The sequence below is a fragment of the Thunnus thynnus genome, chromosome 3, assembly GCF_963924715.1.
Source record: "Thunnus thynnus chromosome 3, fThuThy2.1, whole genome shotgun sequence".
In the NCBI taxonomy this organism is placed as follows: domain Eukaryota; kingdom Metazoa; phylum Chordata; class Actinopteri; order Scombriformes; family Scombridae; genus Thunnus; species Thunnus thynnus.
Window position 1 is genome coordinate 30,707,872 of NC_089519.1, and position 21,463 is coordinate 30,729,334.

General features: G+C 39.9%; 2 protein-coding genes across 2 annotated transcripts in view; both read left to right on the forward strand.

Annotated features, from left to right (window-relative positions):
- The first annotated feature begins 1,503 nt into the window (after positions 1–1,503).
- LOC137180116 (dynein axonemal light chain 4) lies at positions 1,504–5,411 on the forward strand. Its single transcript, XM_067585352.1, has 4 exons — positions 1,504–1,588; positions 2,120–2,199; positions 4,803–4,886; positions 5,095–5,411. The coding sequence occupies exons 2-4, from the start codon at positions 2,128–2,130 to the stop codon at positions 5,257–5,259; spliced, it is 321 nt and encodes a 106-aa protein (XP_067441453.1). The 5' UTR covers positions 1,504–1,588; positions 2,120–2,127; the 3' UTR covers positions 5,260–5,411.
- Positions 5,412–15,274: 9,863 nt separating this feature from the next.
- Positions 15,275–21,463, forward strand: part of LOC137180118 (extracellular serine/threonine protein kinase FAM20C-like) — a 34,648-nt gene continuing 28,459 nt past the window's right edge. Inside the window, exons 1-7 of the mRNA XM_067585356.1 lie at positions 15,275–15,789; positions 16,999–17,174; positions 19,127–19,205; positions 19,530–19,622; positions 19,834–19,949; positions 20,164–20,344; positions 20,987–21,096. Of these exons, the coding sequence (XP_067441457.1) occupies positions 15,275–15,789; positions 16,999–17,174; positions 19,127–19,205; positions 19,530–19,622; positions 19,834–19,949; positions 20,164–20,344; positions 20,987–21,096 (1,270 nt within the window). The remainder of the gene's footprint in view (positions 15,790–16,998; positions 17,175–19,126; positions 19,206–19,529; positions 19,623–19,833; positions 19,950–20,163; positions 20,345–20,986; positions 21,097–21,463) is intronic.

Sequence of the window (21,463 nt, forward strand, 5' to 3'; positions counted from 1 at the left end):
CAGCAATAGGTACTTTTCAGGTTATAATTTTACACACAAAATATATGATCATTTTATGAACCAATGGTTGTGGTTGTGCAGCACTGGTGGGTTGGTCCTGTTCTGTATCATATCATGTTCTGTATATTGTTTGTATTTCTTTAAGCTTGAATTATTAAATAAATAAAATAAAAATGATGTGTTGTTGTAGTAATAAAATACCAGTTGCAAAGCAGTTAAAAGTCTACTTTGAGTGATGTACATGCAGAATTTGACACTAGAAGGCTGTTTTCAAATTCATCTGCTGAAGGAGAAAAGTCTGAGTTTAAAGGCATGTACCTACTATCATCATTTGTCACAACTAGTTTGGAGTCAGTATGCAATTTAAACAAGTGTGATGTGGAAAGTTGAATCCTCCCGTGCACAAACACTGAGGATGGTGAGGAAGGAGATATGTTGTGTAAAGCAGTTGAACTTTTGAAATATTTGCATATTCACAGATGGTGGTTTTTAAGGTCATTTTAAGGATTTTTAACAAGGTTATTGATCTTTTTTGTGGGAAAACCATATCAGACTCATATTATTGTTCAAAGCAGAAGATTTTTTTAATCATTTTTTTTACATAACTGCAGAAGATAGAAAGGGGAAGAAAATGATCTGATAGATAGATTTGGCACACTGGATAATATAACAAGCTTTTCAAATACCACACATTGTTAAAGATGAAACCAGTGGTTTCCAACCGTTTTAGCTTTTGACGTCTTATAAAAAGCAGTGTGTAGTCAGGGTCACATTTCAGATGTCTGAGTTGTTAACAGCTCCACCAAATAGTGATTTTCCCCTCTAAACTTCTCACATGTTTTCATTTCAATAAATGTTCAAATGATCCACTTTTTTACCAGAAATCGAAGATTAGAGAAAAAGTCCAAAAACTGAAAACAGAACTTAGTTTTTTCTTCTTTCCTCTCCCATTAATCATCTCGTGACCCCTCAGGTTTATCTAGTGACCCTCTGGAGGGACCTGAACCCTAGGTTGGGAATCACTGGACTAAACTAGTTAACTGTATATAAAGTGGTTCAAACTAGCTCCACCTCCAGCAGCTACAACAGTAACATGCTGCTCTAACACTGATGCTTCAGTATTAATAATCTAATGATGTCATATATAATAATATATCAGTCAGAGGGACCAAACCACTACTTTTACTGCAATACTTTAACTACATTTTGCTGCTAATAATGTACTTTACTGAAGTAGATTTTTCATGCAGGACTTTTACTTGTAATAGAGTATTTTTTTACATTGCTCTAGTGGTACTTTTACTTGAGTGAAGACCACCACCACTGGTTGCTATTCTGTTGAATTAACGTTTCCATTAAAATAGTCCTTGGAAAACGGAAAATAACAGAAAAAAGTTAATTCAGCAGTTGGTGACAAGGGGCGGTTTATAACGGTTGTCGTTATGTTGATTGACAGTCTCTGAACCAATAGGAACGAAGCTAGGCTGTAGTAGGCGGGGCTTTCCCTGCACGGTTATCTCTTGTTTAAAATGTCTCCTTAACAACCGAACTGGGAGCCAAACAGAAGTTTTCGCTGAACAAACGCCTCGTAAGTAACTCACGTCGATGTCACCCTGTATTTATTAACTATCGATAACACGCTGTAACTCGTAATCATACGACGGTGGATTTGAATAAGTCGAATTTGGGATAGAAAACATTAACCGGTAGCATCAGCTGTTTGCTACCAAACACGCTAAGCTAATTAGCTGGCTAGTAACCTGGTTCGCTAGTTACGGTTGCTCACCTGATGAAGCCTGGTCACGTTTACAAACCCGCCGTAACAGGCCATATGTGTCGATATTTTTCAAACTAGAAACCTGACATTTTTATGGAAACTATGACAAGATACTTTTTGTTGCTAGCTAGCACTGGCTAAGTGATAAAGCTAACCTCGTCTGTAGCCGGGTACTGTTACAGAGTGTTGTTAGCTACAGATGTGGGAGCTTGTTCTGCTATACTGGACTGTCCATGCTCATGACATGAAATGCTTCTCTGGTTTTAACACATTTTGTCCCCGTCCAAACTAAGGGGTCAAGCGCCTTATGGATTAATATTTCCCATGTTGGTACTTTTGCAGGAGTCGGGATGGCAGGGACTGGCGAGGGAAAGAAAGAAGAGGCCGACTACAAGAGACTGCACAGCTTCCCTCTCATCAGGGTAGGAGACATGTGGGACAGAGCCTCTGGGCAGAGGACAAGAACATCATAACTGCATAACTTATTCTGCACTGACAAGATCTAAACTGTATTCTGCTTATAAGTGACTCTTTGCAGTTTTGTGCTGCTGCAGTTAGGTTAGTAGAGCTGTTTTTGCAGGTTGCAACTGGAGTGTAGCTGAAATGTAGTTAGGCAAGTATGATTAAATTCAATAATCATACATACCAGCTAAAATCAGAGGCGGCATGAACCATCTCATATGTGATGTAAGGACATATCTCAATGTCACTGAATGCTACATCACATGTTGATACAAATTACATACAAGTTAACAAGCTAATGTAATCATAACTGATAACACAAGGAGATATGTGCTCTGTAGGGCTGCAACTAAAGAAACCAAAAAATATTCATATTTGAGAAGCTGGAATCACAGAATTTGGAATATTCAAAATAGTTGCAGATTAGTTTAATAGTTGGCAAAAACAGTCCTGTTTTAGGCACTAAGAGTAAAGTGCGGATGCTCTCAAATATAATGCCATGAATAGTTTTCATTCATCAATTAACTTCTTACAAAGTTCAGTAAACAGGAGAAACCTAACTGAAATCAGTATTTGGTGTGAGCATGCTTTGCCTTTTAAACAACGTGGTACACCTACACACAGCTTTTCAAGTTACTTGGCAGGGAGGTTGTTCCAAGCATCTTGGAGGAGTTTCCACAGTTCTTGAGATCAGGGTTCTGTGGGGGCCATACCATCTGTTGCGGGACTACTTGTACTTCTTATTGATGAAGATGGTTCTTTATGACTCTGGCTGGATGTTTGGGGTCGTTGTCATACCGCAGAATGAATTTGGGACCAATCAGACACCACCCTGATGGTGTTGCGTTATGAAAAATAATCAAAACATCTAAAACTTCTGCACAGTTCTGTATAATCAATGTTTGCACTAACAGTACATACAGTGACCAATACAGTTACAGCATTGCCATGGCATCCAACAGTACAATTACAACAACACTATACATAGGCCGTACAAAACATCAGAGTAGAACAATTTAAATGGCTTGACAAGTACAACAAAACAATAACAATGTCAGTTCCTCTAAACACGTACAGTGAAACTCTGCACACAATACAGACCTCAGACGGGGGGACGGAGGAAGGAAATTTGATAAGCAAAAGATTGAAAAAGCTCTCAGACACTGTCGCCGGTTACCGTCAACTTTTGTCGGGCATTCTTTCAGAATCTTATTCAAGAGTCTTGAGACTTCAGTACTGTTAGAGCTCTGTATGGTCAGGCAGCTGCTTATTAGAGATCAACCGCAGACTTTATATTACCAGTAAGATCCACTAATGAGGGTTTGTTGGCTGTTCCTCGCTTCAGGCTCAAAACTGGAGCGAAGTCGTGGCTCCTAAACTTTGGAATCGTCTCTTGTTGGACTTGAGATCCGCTGACATCTTTTAAAAAGCAGCTCAAGACTCACCTTTTTAGACTTGCCTTTGGGTAGTGTTCTATTTTATCAAAATGGATCTCTTTTATTTATAATTTTAGTAACCCTTTCAGCTTGTAGTCTAACATTAGCAAACCATAGCAGACAGACATCACAGCACTGTTAAGACTTGTTTCTGTGATGGCTAAAGTGTGTAAGTGTAGAGTGCATATGACTTGTAGCTCAACAACAGTCGCTCTTTCAGCCGTTATGTCTGTGTTGTCACATTTGGGCAGTCACAATATACAGACTAAACACTGGCATCACCAGGGTAGATAGTGCAGGTCTGAGTTTGTCATAAAGTAAAGATGAGAGACCTTTAAGACTGCTCTGACTCTGGAGGGACACACACGCTGGGTGTGTCATGACGTGTGTCATCGTGGATCAACAACAACTTGTCAATACATTCTGTTGTCCTGTTTCCCAGGATCAATGTAGGTCAGAAAAGCAGCAGTTTGATAATATTTGCTTCCCGGATCAGAACATCCCGTCTACTGTACCTCGCCTGTATGATATAGAGCTGCAACGATAAGATTAATCACCAACTGTTTTTATAACTGATTGATTGTTTTGAGTCATTCTTTAAGAAAAAAATGTCTAAAATCTCTGATTCCAGCTTCTAAAATGTGAATATTTTCTAATTCCTTCAGTCTTTTATGACAGTGAAGTGAAAACTTTGAGTTATGGACTGTTGCTTAAGGTCATCTTGAGCTTTGGGAAACACTGATATTTTTCACCATTTTCTGACATTTTATAGACCAAATAACTAATCAATTAATCAAGAAAATAATCTGCAGATTAATTGATCATGAAAATAAGCGTTAGTTGCAGCTCTACTATAATGCGCTCAATGTGTGCTACGGGCATCGAGTGATGCAACGCAGCTGATGCGCGCTACGCTTCACACTCGCGATTGCAGCATCCAGCAAAACGTCTTGTTTTCCTCGGCTTTTGAACTCTGTCAAACATTCTGAAATAGTTTTCGCCCTTTGAAGTCAGAATACGTAATTCTTGTTTGTCTGACACTCACTCGCATAATGTTATATAATGGAACAGATTCATATTCAGTCAGGAAAAAAAACATGTTTTTTGTGATTTGTGTTTGTCTTCAGCACACAGACATGCCCGAGGAAATGAGGGTTGAGACTATGGAGCTGTGTGTGACAGCCTGTGAAAAGTTTGCTACTAACAATGAGGTATGTGTACATTGTGCTGTCAGTCTTTTATGTTTATTTGGTAGGTTGGTTAGAAATAAATATTTGCCTGCTGTGCTGTATGTAGTGAAACAGACACAAAGGTATTGTGTCAGATGTTTTGTTCTAAGATTTAATTCATAACAAGTTCCCATTCTTCATTGATGGATGTTTTTTTTCTATCCGTTTTGTTTCTCGTCATCTTCCCCAGAGTGCAGCTAAGATGATCAAAGAGTCCATGGACAAGAAATTCGGCAGCTCGTGGCACGTGGTAATCGGTGAAGGCTTCGGCTTTGAGGTCACGCACGAGGTGAAGAACCTGCTCTACATGTTCTTCGGAGGAAGTCTAGCAGTGTGCGTGTGGAAATGCTCCTAGCACCTCCCTCCTGTCTTTCCTCCTCTCTGATGTGGTCACTGGTTTGGGAATGAACACCAGCTACCAGCCAGACGCTGGTTACATTTTTGTTGCAGCAGGTTAGTTTGTCCACAGTACCAACCACTGTGGCAAATAATAAACCATCATATGGAGATCTTGTCTGGTTTAAAAAAATGTAAAAATAGTTGGCAGGGAAAATAGTTGAAAGGGAATTTTGAGTGCGGCACACTCTGGCTCGTAGGCATAAAAATAGCTTCCTGCCTTATCTGTCACTTTCTCTTTCTCTGCTTTCAACCTTCCATCCGTCTCTGAAGCCGTATCCATGGTCTTAAACATTTGTGAGTGTGTGCGTGTGCGTGTGTGTGTGTGTGTGTCTGCAAGTCTAAGTTCAACTTTTACAAAAAAACAACAGCCAGCCAGGGTCTCCAAAGTCCTTTATCCTCATTCCTCTTCAGGGAGTGCGTGTGCGTGTGAGTGGGTTTGTATGTTTGTGTGTGCTGGACACACACTGTTTTTTTAAGACAAACATTACATTGTCACCTTCCTCAACTGTATGATCAGATTTTGTGCAACAGTAAAAAAACGTCCACGCCATCTGTGTAACTTTTCACATGTGTCTCTGTCTCTCTCACTCTCTCTCTCTCTCTCTCTCTCTCTCTCAAACGACCACACTTGTCTTTCAATAAAATTTTTAATATTTTTTATGTGTATATATTTTGATGCGACTTGAAAAAATTCTTTTTAAAGACAAGTGTCATCTTCTTACAACTGAAGGCTCAGAATCTCCTGAGCCCAAACAACACTAAACCTGATCCACTTTTTCTCCCTGTAAAGGTGTTTGTAATAATCCCTAATGATATCGCCACACTGGGAGATATTAGCAATGTGATTGTTTTCATGTTGACGCCAGTTTTAATGATCCAGTGCAATGGACCATTGTGTGTGAACTGACCTGATTGTACAATAAACTCTGAAATGTGGTGAAATAGGAACTTAAACTGCAGTCTGTGTTCTTCTTCTGTCAATTTTTTTTAATCCCAATTAGGGGGGAAAAAATGAATAGTTGTCGAGAGAACGGGTATGATTTTTTTTCCTCTCTCAGGAAACAGAATTTATAAACATTTTTCTCATGTATTGATAGATTTGGAGTTCAAATGCCTGGTTTTGAAAGGTTAGAAAAGGGTAAAAGTAAATGTTTCACACAGAGAATAAAATGCCAACAGCTTCCTTTTACAATATGTTTTGTGCATAAGAAATACACAGAGGAGGAGACTTAACAAAGAGGCTCCCAAATGTACTTGACATGGGTTTTCTTCATAGGGAAAAACAGTAAATGATGGAGTGTGAGGGACTTGTCAGAGTGGAGGATGAAGGGCGGATGAGGCAGGTTTTCCCTGAGAAACTGAAGAAAGTTGCTATTTGAATGTTATTTTCCTGTGAAGGCAGTTGACATATTTTGGGGAAATGTTTCTCACTGTCAGTTTTCCTGAAATGTCTTTGTGGAGTTCCTTATTGAAAGCAACCTTAGCTACACCCAGACCGCCTTTTCTGCTCTGTGGTTCAATGACGGATGCTCAAGTGTATTCGAGCCATTTCAGACGCATCACTGCATTAACACATCAGTTAAAATCTGTCTCAATGAAAGGTTGTCTTTGCGCATCTGTTCACAGACAGGTGTGTAGGAGGACAAAACAAAAAAAGCTCTCACACACTGTCAGCGGTTACCGTTAACCTTTGTCAGGGATTTTTGCAGAATCTTATTCAAGAGTCTTGTGATTTCTGTACTTTAGAGCTCTGTATGGTCAGACCTGCCTATTAGAGATCAACTGTAGACTCATATTACCAGTAAGGTCCACTAATCAAGGTTTGTTGGTTGCTGATCAAGACTCACTTTTACAGACTTGCCTTTGAGAAGTGTTCTTCTCAAAGGCAAGGTTTTTTTTTTTTTTTTTAAATCAAAACGTATCTCTTATTTATTATTATTTTGGTAGTCCTTTTCTTAATAGCATACAAACATTTAATAAACAATGTATAACACTATAATTTAGTTGTTAGCAGATAAATATTTTTAGTATATTTTAGTTGACACATTACTGTTAGTTGTCAAGTCATTTATCTGTGTCCTCCAATGAGCAAATCTGGTGCATTGATACACAAATAACCTGTTCAGACAGCTGATATGCAACATATGTACCAGGACAAAGCACACGTAGGTTCAGAGCACATGTACTAAACAGAATGTAAAAAGTAGTCTTAACAGAGTGATCCACAGCTGACCACAAGAAAAGCTCAATTTGAAATAGTGGCACTGCAGCTTTTAGAAAGTGAAAAACATGATATGTGTAAAGCGTGAGACATGTAATGTGATGTAATAAAGTGTGCCTCTTGCACCATGACAGCACAGAGGGCATTTTGACCCAGGAGTGGAGGGAAAAGGGTCAGTGTTGTTGTCAGAATAGCAGAAGCTGCCAACGTCAACCTCACCATTATGTACCCAAACACCATGACCCCAAACCAGGTCAGCCTGCACCCTGGTCTCACAAACAGGAGAATCATCCTGTCCACCCTCTCTGTCACTACTTTCTCTCTCTGTTCACACTCAAACACGTCTAATTGCAGGAAATAGTCAAGTGACAATGATTTACTTGTCTGTCACCTGATGATTGAGCATCAAATTAGACACACCCAAATTAGAAATAAAGGCTATTTTACATCATATTGTGTCATATCATGTTCTTCACCTCCACGTGTCAGTCACATATTTAGATGGTTAATTATACACACATTGATGAATGCATTTCCTTTTGCTTCTTCTGCTGTCTCTATCCAATCATGGTTGTTTTTTTAAGTATGAGTGACTTTGGTTAAAATGCCTGAAAAATTTTGTTATGTTTATTGCATAAACTAAAAGGAACTAAGTATCCTTGTACATTTGAACCCTAACAATGTAAGCCAACAAATTGCACAGTGGGTCTGTCACAAAATATTCATGCCCACCTAAAGGCTACCTCTAATTTTTAAATTTTCAGTCAAATTTTCCATTTTCTACTCTACATGTACAAATTACCAAATGTAGTATAATTTATATTAGCTCACATATTAGCCTGAAACTGAACATGTTTTGAGCGTTGGTGATGTTTGAGGAATGCATTCATGGCAGAGGCCAACTTCTTGGTTAGCCTGCAACAAACACCATTGCCTGACCACAGATGGTTTCTTCACATTTTTGAATTTACTGGACAGATGACCATTTGGATACAAACAGGAAACATTTGCAGAGAGAGAGGCGGGGATGTTGCATTCCCAAAACTTCCCAAAATTTCATGGGTCAGTGACTTTTCTGTTGAGAAATGTTTTGAGAACATTTGCAGTAGCGACAATCCATAATTAGCTATTGTATACTGGTCCATCACCCTGTATTTCATTGTAATCAGTAAATGCTATTTTGAGAATTGCTCTCTTATGAGGGAAGTAGCCTGTAGTTGACATCAGCCAGTTTTGTGGTGTTGTCACTACAAAACACCTGCAACTCTGCCAGATTTCATCTCTTTCCTTGTGATCTTGCCACAGTGTTGGCATGAAATTCCCTTTCAACAACACAAATCATTTCTTTGTATTTTTGACACTGAGAAAGGACTCAGGTTTTGCATCGCTTGCTTACAATCATCTACTTTAAATTTCTGCATCTACAGAACTTTTAATGATTGAAACGGATTTGACGGATACATCTGGATTTGCTCGGCTTAACACTGTTAGCTTTCATCTGGATTCACTTGCTTGGCTGATTAATCCAGTAGGTCCTGTGTCAGTAAACATGGTTACCCCTGTGATGCATCTCATTCATAATTCACCTCAGACACTCTTTATATATCTCCTCCCTCTCCCTGTGTCTCCTCGACATTGTTAAATATTCATACAAAGAGCCACAGAGTCACACTAAAGCCTCCGGTAGTTTGCTCAGTCTCGATGATGAAAAGCTCTCATCAGTGCAATGGAAGAAGTCTCATTATCGTGCAAGAGGCTTGCGTGAGCTTTAAGTTTAGTTAGGGACACATTACTACAAGTGGAAAATGTTAAATGTCTTGCACACATGTCCCTAATTCCAATACAAATCATTGATGTGGTGATCTGCATCTTATCAGGGGTTTTTTTTTATAGCTGGCGTTGGAAAAAAAAAGATCACTGTGGTGTCGCTGCAGTGGTCTTCCCAGAGAAGTGAAGTTTAGAGAGAATGAAGAACACAGACATCAGTTACTATCAGTCTTTCCTCCTGTCGTCCTCCTCCGTCTGCTGCTGATGTGATTCACTACTGCAGGTACCACTGAGGCAGGCGGGGCTGCTGTCTCAGCCAGTAGCTAAGTTTACAAGAGTTTGCCAAATTTTAAGGTTCGTGGCAAACTAAGATAAACAGAGACGGATAGCTTTAGTTTTAGCTTGTTCGTAACAATTTGCTATTAGCTTAACAAGCGCGCTGTGGTTGTGTAAAACATGCTGGGAGACTGTGGACAAAGCAGGTGGAAGTATTGCTTTTCTACATGTTTATGCTTGAACAGGTGGTTTGATTAATTACTTCTGGCTGACCGGTGCAGCCTGCATAGCAACCGGCTAAGACCCAAGTTCCACCAATCCAATAGTTTGTAAAATGTTTTATCGGTGCTGAATAATCGGCCAAACCAATTAATCAATCGACCTCTAATTTATTGCAAAGGCTGGAGAAAAGCAAATGTGGACCTGGGGAAACTTGGGCTGGTAACTGGGAAACTGAGGCTGGAGTTTGGGCTGGTAGCTGGAAAACTGGGGCTGAGGCTTGGGCTTGAAGCTGGGAAGAGCAGGGATCCAGGGCAGAGAAGCAGGGCTGATGAGACAAGGGGCTGGAGGAGAACAGGAGACAGGATTGGGTAAGGGAAAAAAATAAGAAACAACTAGAAAACTGGTTATGCAAGAAAAATGGCACAAAGCACAGACTGACTGCAGAGGTTATAACCTGGCAGAATGGAAGTGGCAGGGCTCAGTATTTGAAGAAGGCTTGATTACTGAGATGAGGTGCAGCTGGTGCGGCTCTGCTCTGACTCCAACACACCTGTCTTCACTCACACAAACACAGGAAGAGAGAGCGAGAGAGCCACTGAGAGAGTGGCAGCAGGTTAGGGAGACACAGGATAATGACACTAAGTCAGGTATAGGAGAAGATTGTGTTAACATGATCATACATTACTAGTAACTAAATTACATGAAATGGACCAGTGGAAATGCGATAGCAGGATGCAAAGCAAAACATAGAAGCCAAGAATAAAAAAGTGTCCTTGTTAGCAGTCTAGACATTTTCTTTATCACTACTTACATCCAGCTACAATCCTTTATAATAATAAAATGGAAGTTATGGGGATATTTAACCAAAGTTCAGTACTTAAATCACATAAATGATGATACCTGAGCCGGCCATTCCTTGATGAAGACCACAACATGTGGCTGAAAGCTCTGAAAAAAGAAGGTAAATTGATTGTTACATTAAGAGTATTTTCCTTAACCTACTACATTCTTTGCCATCTGTCCATTAGTTGTTGAACTACTTGTACTTCTACTATTTATGACTTAATTAGGTGTTTGAGTGCAATGTCATGATGGCAAACTTCTCTGAGTTTGAGGTCTTCCCAGGCCTAAAACTGGACCTGAACCTGCCCCCACCCCCTGTCTTAAAGACAAGTGCTGCCAAAGTTGAGACACAAACCCAAACCAACACCAAAGCTACATTTCTGCTGTATTTTATCCATTACTGTTGATCACCAGGTTAATGCAGTGCATTGGCTACACTCTCTCTTCTCCTTTTTCCACTGAAAAATCCTTGTATGATATGACATGTATGGACACAGATGACTGGCACAGACAGAGAAGAAAGTGTTCCTAATGAAGTTCTCGGTGAGTGTATGTTTTGATGTGAAAGCCAGTCTTGGTAGGTACAGTTAGGGACTCAGAAAGCAGACATGTGAAACCCCAGCAAAACCATCCGAGGTGAGCGACACTCCATCCACAGCTGTCTTCTCTGGTGTCTCACAAGCTCTACTCTGGTCCTCTAGAAACTCTGTAATAAAAGGAAATGTTTTGTCAAGTTTAAAACAGATGTTTTATAAATAAATATGAAAACTTTGGCCCAGGACAAACATGCAAGTTAATCCTGAACAAATACTGCTAGCTACATAGCTAATCGTTTAAGCCAAATTCCACATCATGGGCCAGTTAATTATATTTACTGTAATTATTTTCATTTTCTCATTGAACCCACAACCCAATGTCCCAATGTGATTCGATTTCCGATTTGATTCATCTCAATATCGACTGCATAAAGTATGCATGCGAGCAGGAAAGGAGCTGCACTTTTGTATTTTCCGGTCTTTTTCCCCGAGTCGCAATGAGATCACAACAACATGGTTGGTCAGTTGCATTGATGGTCCTGGAGCAACATGAATTATGATGTCATAGGAACAACACCAACACAGCGATAACAGATCATCCAAGGGTACAGAGTTCATGTCATCTGTGTTTTTTGTTTTTTTTTTCTCTGAGAATTTGGGGTCCTAAAGTTCAAGTGTTTTTAAATTAACAAAAAAATACTAACTCATAAAAGATGTGCAGGGGTGGTGGCAATAAGCAGTGGGAAAAAAATTGTTTTATTAATATTGAAATACCATATATTAGCACTTTAACTTTTGATGTTGAACTTCAAACAGTTTTGCACCGTCACACTGTGTCCTCATTCCAAGCATCTCTCTGTGTTGGAAAGCTCAGTGCCGTATCTTAGCAACCTCCTTACCACCTGTGATGATGGGTGGAAGGTTGGAGCCTCCCTGAGTGTGTGCGTGAGTGCAAGACACAGGAGGTAGCCTAAGAGAGAAGGAATCCGTAGGTGGTTGAACAACTCAGAGAATTCAATAGCTGGTATTGAAAAAAGGGACTCGGTAATAAAGAGGAAGCTGGGTTTCTGAGAGTCTACAGAGAGAAAATGAAGAGATTTCAACAGTCAAGGATACAGAGAGTTAGACGGAGGGTGACGGAGGACAGCAGCAGACTAGAAAAAGGAGGGGGGGGATAAATTTTTCATCTGAACGTCTCAAGTGGGCTGTTTTTTATTGAGAAATGAGAAACACAATCCAATATTAATATGTGTGTTTGTGTCTTTCTGCGAGTGTGTGCATGAGGTAGCTCACATTTTGGCCGTCAGTAGCTGTGGCTGTGTGTTTCATTAGCTCTTATCTTGAGTGAAATAAAAGGGGACCATAAGTTTTGGGATAATGGAAGAGGGTGGGAAGAGAAATGGTGAAATGAAGCAAGAGTAAAGAGATAGAAGATGACTGTTGTGTGTGTGTGTGGATCAAGCCTAAAACAGCTTGTTTATAATACATCAGTAAGGGACAGAGACAGAAAGAGTGCATTAGACAAAAAGTAAGACACTTAGCAAAAAGTAAAAAGGCCCCGAGGGCTGTTAGGTAACCTGAAAACAAATCAAAAGATTGGAGGAAAAGACACTCAGATGACAGTTGTGATGCTGCTGGCATCTCGTTATCTGATTGATTCTTCTCATCGCCTTGCTGAAGGCTAAAAATATCCTCGAGAACTCTTTGCTTCACCTATCAAATGTGTCAACGAAAATAAGAAAGTGAAGAAAATACAAATTATTGCATCCCGATAGTGGCTCAGAGGGTCACAACACATTTTGAGCACTTTAATTCTAAATGGTGTTGACAACCTTTAGAACCATATAAAATATGAACCAGTCCCACAAGCTGCAAGGCTTGAACCGAGATGCTACCACAACTCAGTCTGGAGATGAGTCAGCAATGTCGACTGACCGACATTCCCATCCAAAGAGCTGCAAGCGTGCTAGTGTGGCTAAAAATGCTAATTCAAAACCAGGATTAAACTTTCAAACTTTTCATCTTCACCTTATTTCAACCATTTTCTCCTTTGGTCCCTTGTTAGGTTCAGGTTCACCCTAAGTTTGCCTCTGTTAAGATGTCCCATTTTACTGGTAACACCTTTAAACATCTAATTAAATGGGAAAGCCACACAATCATAACACAAATGTATTTATTACAACAAATCAAGATCAGGCAAACTGCCTTCTTCCGGATCAAGGCCTTTAAACTTTTAAAATCTCTGTTTGGAAAACCAACAAACATCCATCGATGTCCTGATCTGTGTGAACCCTCTACAGAGACTCGCCGAGACATCCTGCCAGCTAAAATAAACCTGAGCTGTCGTACGCTTATTTATTCTCTTTAGTCAGTCGATGAGGCATTTTTAGAAAAGGTGATCCTTTTTCATTGCACAGTCAATATACAGATAGTCACATGGGTATGACAGACGCATTTTGTTAAACTCTCTCAAATCTTGTGTGTATTGCTTGCACATACTCAATATGTAGATACCCCCCTCCACACACACACACACACACACACACACACACACAAACACACACACACACACAGACTTTAAAGAGCCATACTTCACAGGAACAGTTTATCCTGCGGGAATCTCCATGAAGTCTGAGATGCCTGAATCAAAGTCTCCAACACACCAAAACACGCACAGAATATGAAACATCTGTCTCACCCACTGCCTGGTTATGAAGCCTGCTTCTTCAAAAACCTCTCACAGAATGCAAATAATTTACTGTCTATGCACATACAGTGTAAAACACTGTCAGAAATACACTGACTAATCCTTCGTCTCTGACTCTCTGTATGTATTTCTATTATTTAACTAATCTAACCAAAACTTTGAATCAACCTGTCTGAGGAAATAAAGCTGGTCCAGACCTCTGTATTGCTGCCCACATTGCCACTTTTTTCAGCAATTCAAAGATAGAAAAGAATGAACCTCTGCTTTAACAGAGTGACTTAGAGTGTGAATGACAGTGTGTGTCCAGGGTAACAGATTCTCCATCTCTAAATTTTTCCTCACAGAAATGAAGGTTTCAGCTCAAAGAAAGTGGTGCAAAAATGATTTCCTGCCCGCAGAGGCAGGTGGAGAACTTATTTCAGAAATTGTTGAATTTGGAGTATAACTGCCACTATTTTTCATGGTAGCCATTCAGCCCAGTTTCTACATCAAATAAACATGATTTTGTATTGATTTGCTTTTTATGGTTCCTTTAAAACTGTGTTAACAATTCCAAACCATCATAGAGAGTATTTTTTTTATCATCAATTCAATCTGCTTCTAGTGCGCAAAAAGTTTGTGAATGGGTGTGTACTTAGGTAGCTCATGAATACAGTCCAGCCTCTCATTTTGAACTGATCGGGCAAATAGCAACTCCAATGCTTTGTATATTCTGTTTTTCATCCAATAAACATTATCATTTACGTTTTTGTCTTTTTTCAAAGTCACTCTCTTGTCTCTAGTGACTTCCAGTGAGTGAAACTGCAGAATTAGCTCCAGTTCTTACTGTCCAGACCCACTTTAAAAGAGATGAGTAAACACATTGATCAATACCCAGATCACTTTAACCTGGCACCTTACCCAACGTGAGCCTGGTAGCAGATGCAGAGAAAAGTACAAACAACTGGGTAAAGGCTGACTGGATACTAGACAGATTCCCATCTTCTGGGAAACAGGGAAACAACAACAGCAGCGGGGTGACAGAGCATTTTAAACAACATAAAGCTGTGTAAGTTGCCTTTTCTCCTCATATTTAAGATGATTTATACAGTGACTCAAGTAAATTGATTACAAGGTCATATGAATATGGGAGCAGGTAGAAGTAGATTGACATTCTTGTTTTAATTAAAGTATAAAAAGCTACCTTATTGCATTCATTAAGGCCATTTTCTTCATTATGTTGGCTTTGGTTTGCTTGATGCTGCCACTTTACTTCTTATTGCTTTATGCCATATGGCTTTCTCTCTCTTCAACATTCTGCTAACATTTTTTATAAAACTCTAGTTTTTCCTTCTTCTTTTTCTCATGTTTTCACCTCTACTGACCCTCTCTATCTCTCTCTTACTCTTTTCTTGGTAGGATGATGTGGCGTATGCGCCGTCGCTCCAGGACAATCTGTCTGTCCTTGGCCTTCGTCTCAATTTTCCTCCACCTCCTCCTGGCACTTGTCTCTCTTTCCATTTACCACCAGCCCTGTGACCCCCCACTGCCACCCAGGACACACATCCTGAGAGACCTGGCACGTGCAAACTACACCTCTGTGGGGATCAGTAGTCTAGCTGAGTCACCAACTGATACCACACAAAGAGATTCTTCCAATTCAGATGCCAATAAGGATGCCAAAGGTCATGTGCAAACACTTCCTGTCAAGGGCTTGCCAGTGAAAGAGAGTAAAAATGCCTCAATGAACATGCCAGTCAGTGCTGTTCATGATGGCGCCAGCAAAGCTGAACCTTTGGAGTCTGGGCTGTCAAAGCTGGTGGCACTATTCGACCACCCCCTTTACAATATGCCCAGCCCACCCATTCCTGAGGAGGATTGGCTGCTGAAAGTCAAACCAAAGGTCAAGGCCAGTGAGAAGAGCTCCCAGATGTGGTCAGTATTGTATATTATACAATGAATGGCTGTGCGTTTAAAATTTCTTCTTTAAAGCTGCACTTAAGTAATCAATATTTTTATTTTGAAAAACTGATAAATTTACTGAATGTAATTTGAAAGGAGTTGCCTGTAGTGACAAACCCACTGAGAATTATCACCCAACTCTGCACTTCCTCTCAGTTCTATAGAGTTTCTTTTAGGTTTTGGTTTTCCATCCTGCAAATTCATCAACCTTGTTTCCAGATGCAGCAGAGAGCTGTTTTTAGCCAGAAAGCTCAGATAAACCCACTGCACCAAACAGCAGACAAACAAAGTCAGTGACTAGCTGTCGAACACAGTGGAGCAGTTAGGTGCGTAAGGAGCCACAAATAAAGTGGATATTTCACTTACATTCATCGGGTGGTCAAAAACCATTTGCTAACACTGTCACAAAGAACTAAATAAGGTAAAAAGAGGAGATATTTCATTTTTAGTTGGTTCTACTAGTGAGGGATCAATCTTACTTTTAAACCAATGGGCTACCAATTATGGAGAAATGGCACTGTAATTTAATAGGATATGCAGAAAGGCTGGATTTCTCAAAACACACAAACAGTGATTAACTTTTGGACTTTTTGATTATACATACTGAACACTAGCATGGGGTCATCAGTGAAGATGCACTGATTTCCAGGAAGTAACTGTTGTAAGTGTTCATTTCATAGAGTCTTCAATATAATCTTTAATCATCCTTGAAATCAAGAAATGCATTCCCCAACCTTTGTGTCTTCCCCTTTTTGAAACCAAACACAATTGTTTAATTGAATTTCCTGTTGTTTTTTAGCATCTCGGAATTGGCTTTCAACACTCTCTTTCTCTGCCCATTCATCTGAAAAACCGATCTATATAGATAGGCGTGTAAGATTTCCACCAGATGGGTTGACCTGCAGGGAGCAGATCCCTTGGTGTCAAAGCTGATTTATACTTCTGCGTCAAGGTGTCACAGTGTAGGTTTCTGCAGTGTCTCTGCATGTGCATACAACCCGTTCAAAAATGTGACATGAAATCTGAGTGGCATATTTGGACTGTTTTGCATTTTTCCATTGGCACTTCCCTTCTTCAGTGCTGTCTGTAGGACCATCTACTATTTTTATGTGGTCTTCTTTTCGGCAATGCATCAATTCTTCATCTAACGACGCCATACCCACCCCTTAACTCTCTGTCCAGGGTGACTGATAGTCAGGAAGGGTACGAGGATGTCCAGTGGAACAGCAGCAGTAACAGCCACCCCCCCTGGCTGCGCTTTCACCTGAGTATCTCCCGCTGGCAGCTCTACCCCCATCATGACCCCAACATGGAGCTTTTGACCCAACAGCTCGCCACACACCGCATCATCAGTGCAGGTCTGACATCCATGCATCTTCTGAGTTGTGTTTCCCATTGGGTGGTCTATGTCTGTGCAATCTTTCCTTTTTGTATTATCATTAGTTTTACTCCACCACAGTAATGTCAGAGCCTTATTGCCTGACATTTGTTACTCCATGCATGACAGAGGAGGTGTCAGACAAGCAAGGGAGAGATGTTTATCAAGTAGAGGACAGGAGCTGGGTTTGTTTAGTCAGAGGGTGACGCAATGAACTTCTTGCTCAAATTATTGTATTACGGACTATTGTAGGACTGTATTCTGCACAAGAATGACACAGCAACCTGAAAAGGAGTAGATCTTTCAGAACTAAAACAAATTTTACCCCCAGATCAAACCTGTGGAGGTCACGGCAAAGGAGGGTTGTCGTGATTATGCTGTATAGCTGACATCTTTTAGGGTTAACCTTTCAAATGCAGATTCACTTTGATGTCTTCCTGCAATGAAAGCTACTCTGAGCCTTTGAGAGGCCTTGGAGGTTTAGCAGAGGATGGGCAGGAATATATGAGCCACTGCCAATGTGGTAAACATCTCAACATCAGTCAGTCATGCATGTTCCTTCACACTAACTTCTTCATATTGAGTGTAATGCTTTTCAGCTTGTGTATGTGGTCAAGTTGTGAGGACTGACCTCTGACAGTCTACTGTTTTTGTGAGAACATTCTGGCTGGGCCTTTCAGTGAAAAATGATAATTCAAGTTTGGTGTTTAGATTGGGGCTTGGGTTACTACTGGTAAACTGATCTCTTAACGGGAAACTATATAACTTTTGCTGAATAACAGCCACTGTGGCCACATATGACAATTACTGGATAATGGTACGTGGTAAAATACAGTGTAGCAGTATCACAAGTAGAGAATAGTCATAAAGTCAGCAAACTGACTCAGTAATATTAGTTATGCACCAATATCTATCTAAGGTTTACCAGACCAGTACAACTGGAGCAGAAAGAACCCCCTGAGCGTATTGAACTGAGCAAATGCATATGAATTCAACTTTTGAAGAAGAAGAAAGTCTTATTTCATCTTTCAAAAGTTGCCTTGCTTTAACGAACATTGGCAGAAATTTGGGAAGTGAGGGGGGTTGTTAAGAATCGCATGTGGTTGAATTCTCACTCAACCTTGACAAATTATATTTTGTATAAAAGCACAAAGCTTCACAGTTCTTCCTGTCTAACCATTTACAGATCCCAATATTACTGTGACTCATTTTAGGGCAGGAGTGCACACAAAACAGGACAGTTGAATAATAAAATAAAACATTAAATAAATAGACAAGGGAAAAAAAAAAGATTATTCATTTTGCCTCTGTAATTCTGACTTTTTCAGAGTAAACTTGAGAGAGCGAAGATCACAATCATGACTGCAGGCAAAATGGTTTTAAAAAAGTCAGTATTTTATTTTAGGTATTCAATTTTTGGACTAGTGCGCAAAAAAGAGGGGCATGTGGATAGATCTAAGTAACTCCTGAGATATAGATATATAGAAGGGAGAAAAAGAAAAAGAAAAGAAGGTAACGAACATTTACAGATTAAAAAAAAAGATGAAAATGTATTGAAATCTGTGGTAAAGAAGATCTAAATGTTACACAGAACTTACATTAGTATAAATCTGTCCTTCGTATGACACATTGCATAGTAAACATTGGGTATCACTCAAGTAGTCCCATATACTGCCATATAGCCAAATGTGTGTATGTGTGTGTGAGAGTCAGAGATGGACACGTGACTATCCACAGATTGATTCAATTGTTTTATATGTTGGTGATGACGCACACACAGCATTTTCTGTGTTACATCTTGCTTTATGTGTTTGTGTGTGTGCCATTAACATGTGATGTGTTTGGTCACAGCATGGTGTATTGTGTCTGTGTGTGTGTGTTTGTACTGCGTGCTTAGTTGCTATGGTAATATTCTCAGCACTGTTTTTCCAGTGCAGAAGTCTGGGGGGACACAACTGAAGCTGGTGATGTCATTTCCCAACTATGGACAAGCCATGTTCAAACCCATGAAGTGAGTCACACATGGCAAATCCAACACATTACTCATATTACAAAGAATTTATAAAATGCGAGGATGACTGAATCCTTTAAATCCTCTTTAAATAATCTAACAAGACACGAGGAAATGCTGTAAATGAGTCAAAGAAGAGGGAGCCACCAGCCTCCAGACAAATGAGAAATGTATTGTTTGAGTAAATATTAGTCACATTTTGTGGGGAATGGCAACCTATACACCCCACGTGTTCTTGTTCAGAGCAACCTCTTGTTCACTTGAAGTAAAAACATTGCTGATGACTGTATTCACTGTACTTTGACATTGCCTCTTTCCTGTCAGGCAGGAGAGAAATGAAGAAACCAATTACAATCTCTACTATTTCTCAGACTTTGAGAGACACAATGCAGAAATTGCAGCTTTTCACCTGGACAGGTACCAAGTTATGTTTTGTTATCTAGAAAACTGCAATATAACACCTTATAGTGAGCACAAAATTGTGGATAAAATGGTCACACAATCAATACATGTTACACAGCATTGTATTGTATTTTCTTCTCTCCTCCCTTCTCTCTCTTGGTTTTATCTGTCTATCTGTCTCTCCTTGCTTGTCCTCATCTCATACGTTCTTCCACTCTCTCTGCAGGATTTTGGGTTACAGGAGAATCCCTCCAGTAGTTGGGAGGCAGGTGGATGTGGTCAAGGAGATCAAAGACATCACTATCGACCGCAAACTGGCCCGCACCTTTTTTACCTCCCCTGGTACTGCTCATGTACTCCTCCATTATTCATTTACCTCCCTTAAAATGGCCTCATATGTCAACTGATTATGAATCTCTTTGGATGTTCTTCCTTTCTCACTAGTCACAAGTCACCACCCACCACCTCTTTCATCCTAATTTTATTTTTTTCCTCCTCCTCTCCTCTCTTCTCCTCGCCTCTCCTCTCCTCTGTGTGCTCCTCTGGCTCCCCCTAGTGGGAAGTGTCTGTTTCTATGGCCAGTGCACGTACTACTGTTCGACAGAACATGCCGTGTGCGGCCGTCCAAGGACCCTGGAGGCCTCTTTGGCTGTCATGCTGCCTGATCTATCCCTGGCGTCCCGGAGGTCGTGGAGATCCCCCTGGAGACGCTCCTACAGCCGCAGCAAGCTGGCAAAGTTAGTAGTTCTTTAGAAACTACTGTGTTGTAAATTGATCCATATAGTATGTCACATATGATCTCATAGGACTCCCAAAACTAAACTATGTGGCTCCACATGAAAACATGCTGTACAAAAGATCTTCCTAAACTTTCTGTTTCCTTGAAGATTATCATTCAGTAAATTTTTAATTTTAAACTACAGCAACAGTTGTGTTGCATTTTAATATCAATATATCATCATTAATTCATGTTATACCACATGAGTCTTGAGACAGTAGCAGAATTACCATAAATAACACAAGATTGTGAGCTCCTACTGCCGTAAATACTGCATGTGTAGGTCAGATTTTGAAGGAAATTAGCTCTTTTGTGCAGCAGCATAAGCAGAACTAAAGCTTGGCGGAATTACAGAAAGATGCACCATTTATATGAAATATGTTTATTGTTTTCAGTAAAGTCAAACTACCCTTTGTGCCAGGAAGCAATTGAAATGCTAGAAATTTAGTCTTAATGATGAAAAACGTCAACAATATAACCAGAGAGACATAGGAGCTACCAGTCATATCAACCACAGATGCTTTTTGGGTGATCATGCCAAAGGATGTCTTTTCTTTTCATGTGCTCCTTGCCTAACAAGAATGATGTCTGTCTATTGCAGATGGGAGACAGAACCAGACTACTGTTCGACAATAAAAAAGACGCCACCATACAACAAAGGCACAAGACTGGTAGACTTAATAGATATGGTCATACTGGACTTCCTGATGAGTAGGTGTATACTGTACATTGTGTTTAAGAGGTCAAATTCAAATTTTAAACTCTTTATAAGTCATAGAAGAGTTCACGTCACTGTTGTGACTTTTGACACCTTGTCTTCATAGCAGGAAAACCACAGGTTTAATAATAACATGAATTATGGCTGCATTTCATTTTGGTTTAGCTGTTCCTGTGGTATTATAGCTCTTGGGCATGTCTTACTATCTAATTTACCTACATGGGAGCCACCACCATTAATGATATTAATTAGGTGTGCTTTTCCTGTGGCGATAATTAAAATGTATGCTGTGAAAAAGGTCTATCAGGCTGATCAGTTGTCATGTTCAGTCAGATAGTATTGCATCAACTCTGATGCCAG

Bases quoted from the DNA above. Each gene is read 5' to 3' on its own strand.
- LOC137180116 (XM_067585352.1), top strand. From the start codon at position 2,128: ATGGCAGGGACTGGCGAGGGAAAGAAAGAAGAGGCCGACTACAAGAGA. The intron at 2,200-4,802 runs GTAGGAGACATG...GTTTGTCTTCAG, and splicing joins ACAGCTTCCCTCTCATCAGG to CACACAGACATGCCCGAGGA. The intron at 4,887-5,094 runs GTATGTGTACAT...CATCTTCCCCAG, and splicing joins AGTTTGCTACTAACAATGAG to AGTGCAGCTAAGATGATCAA.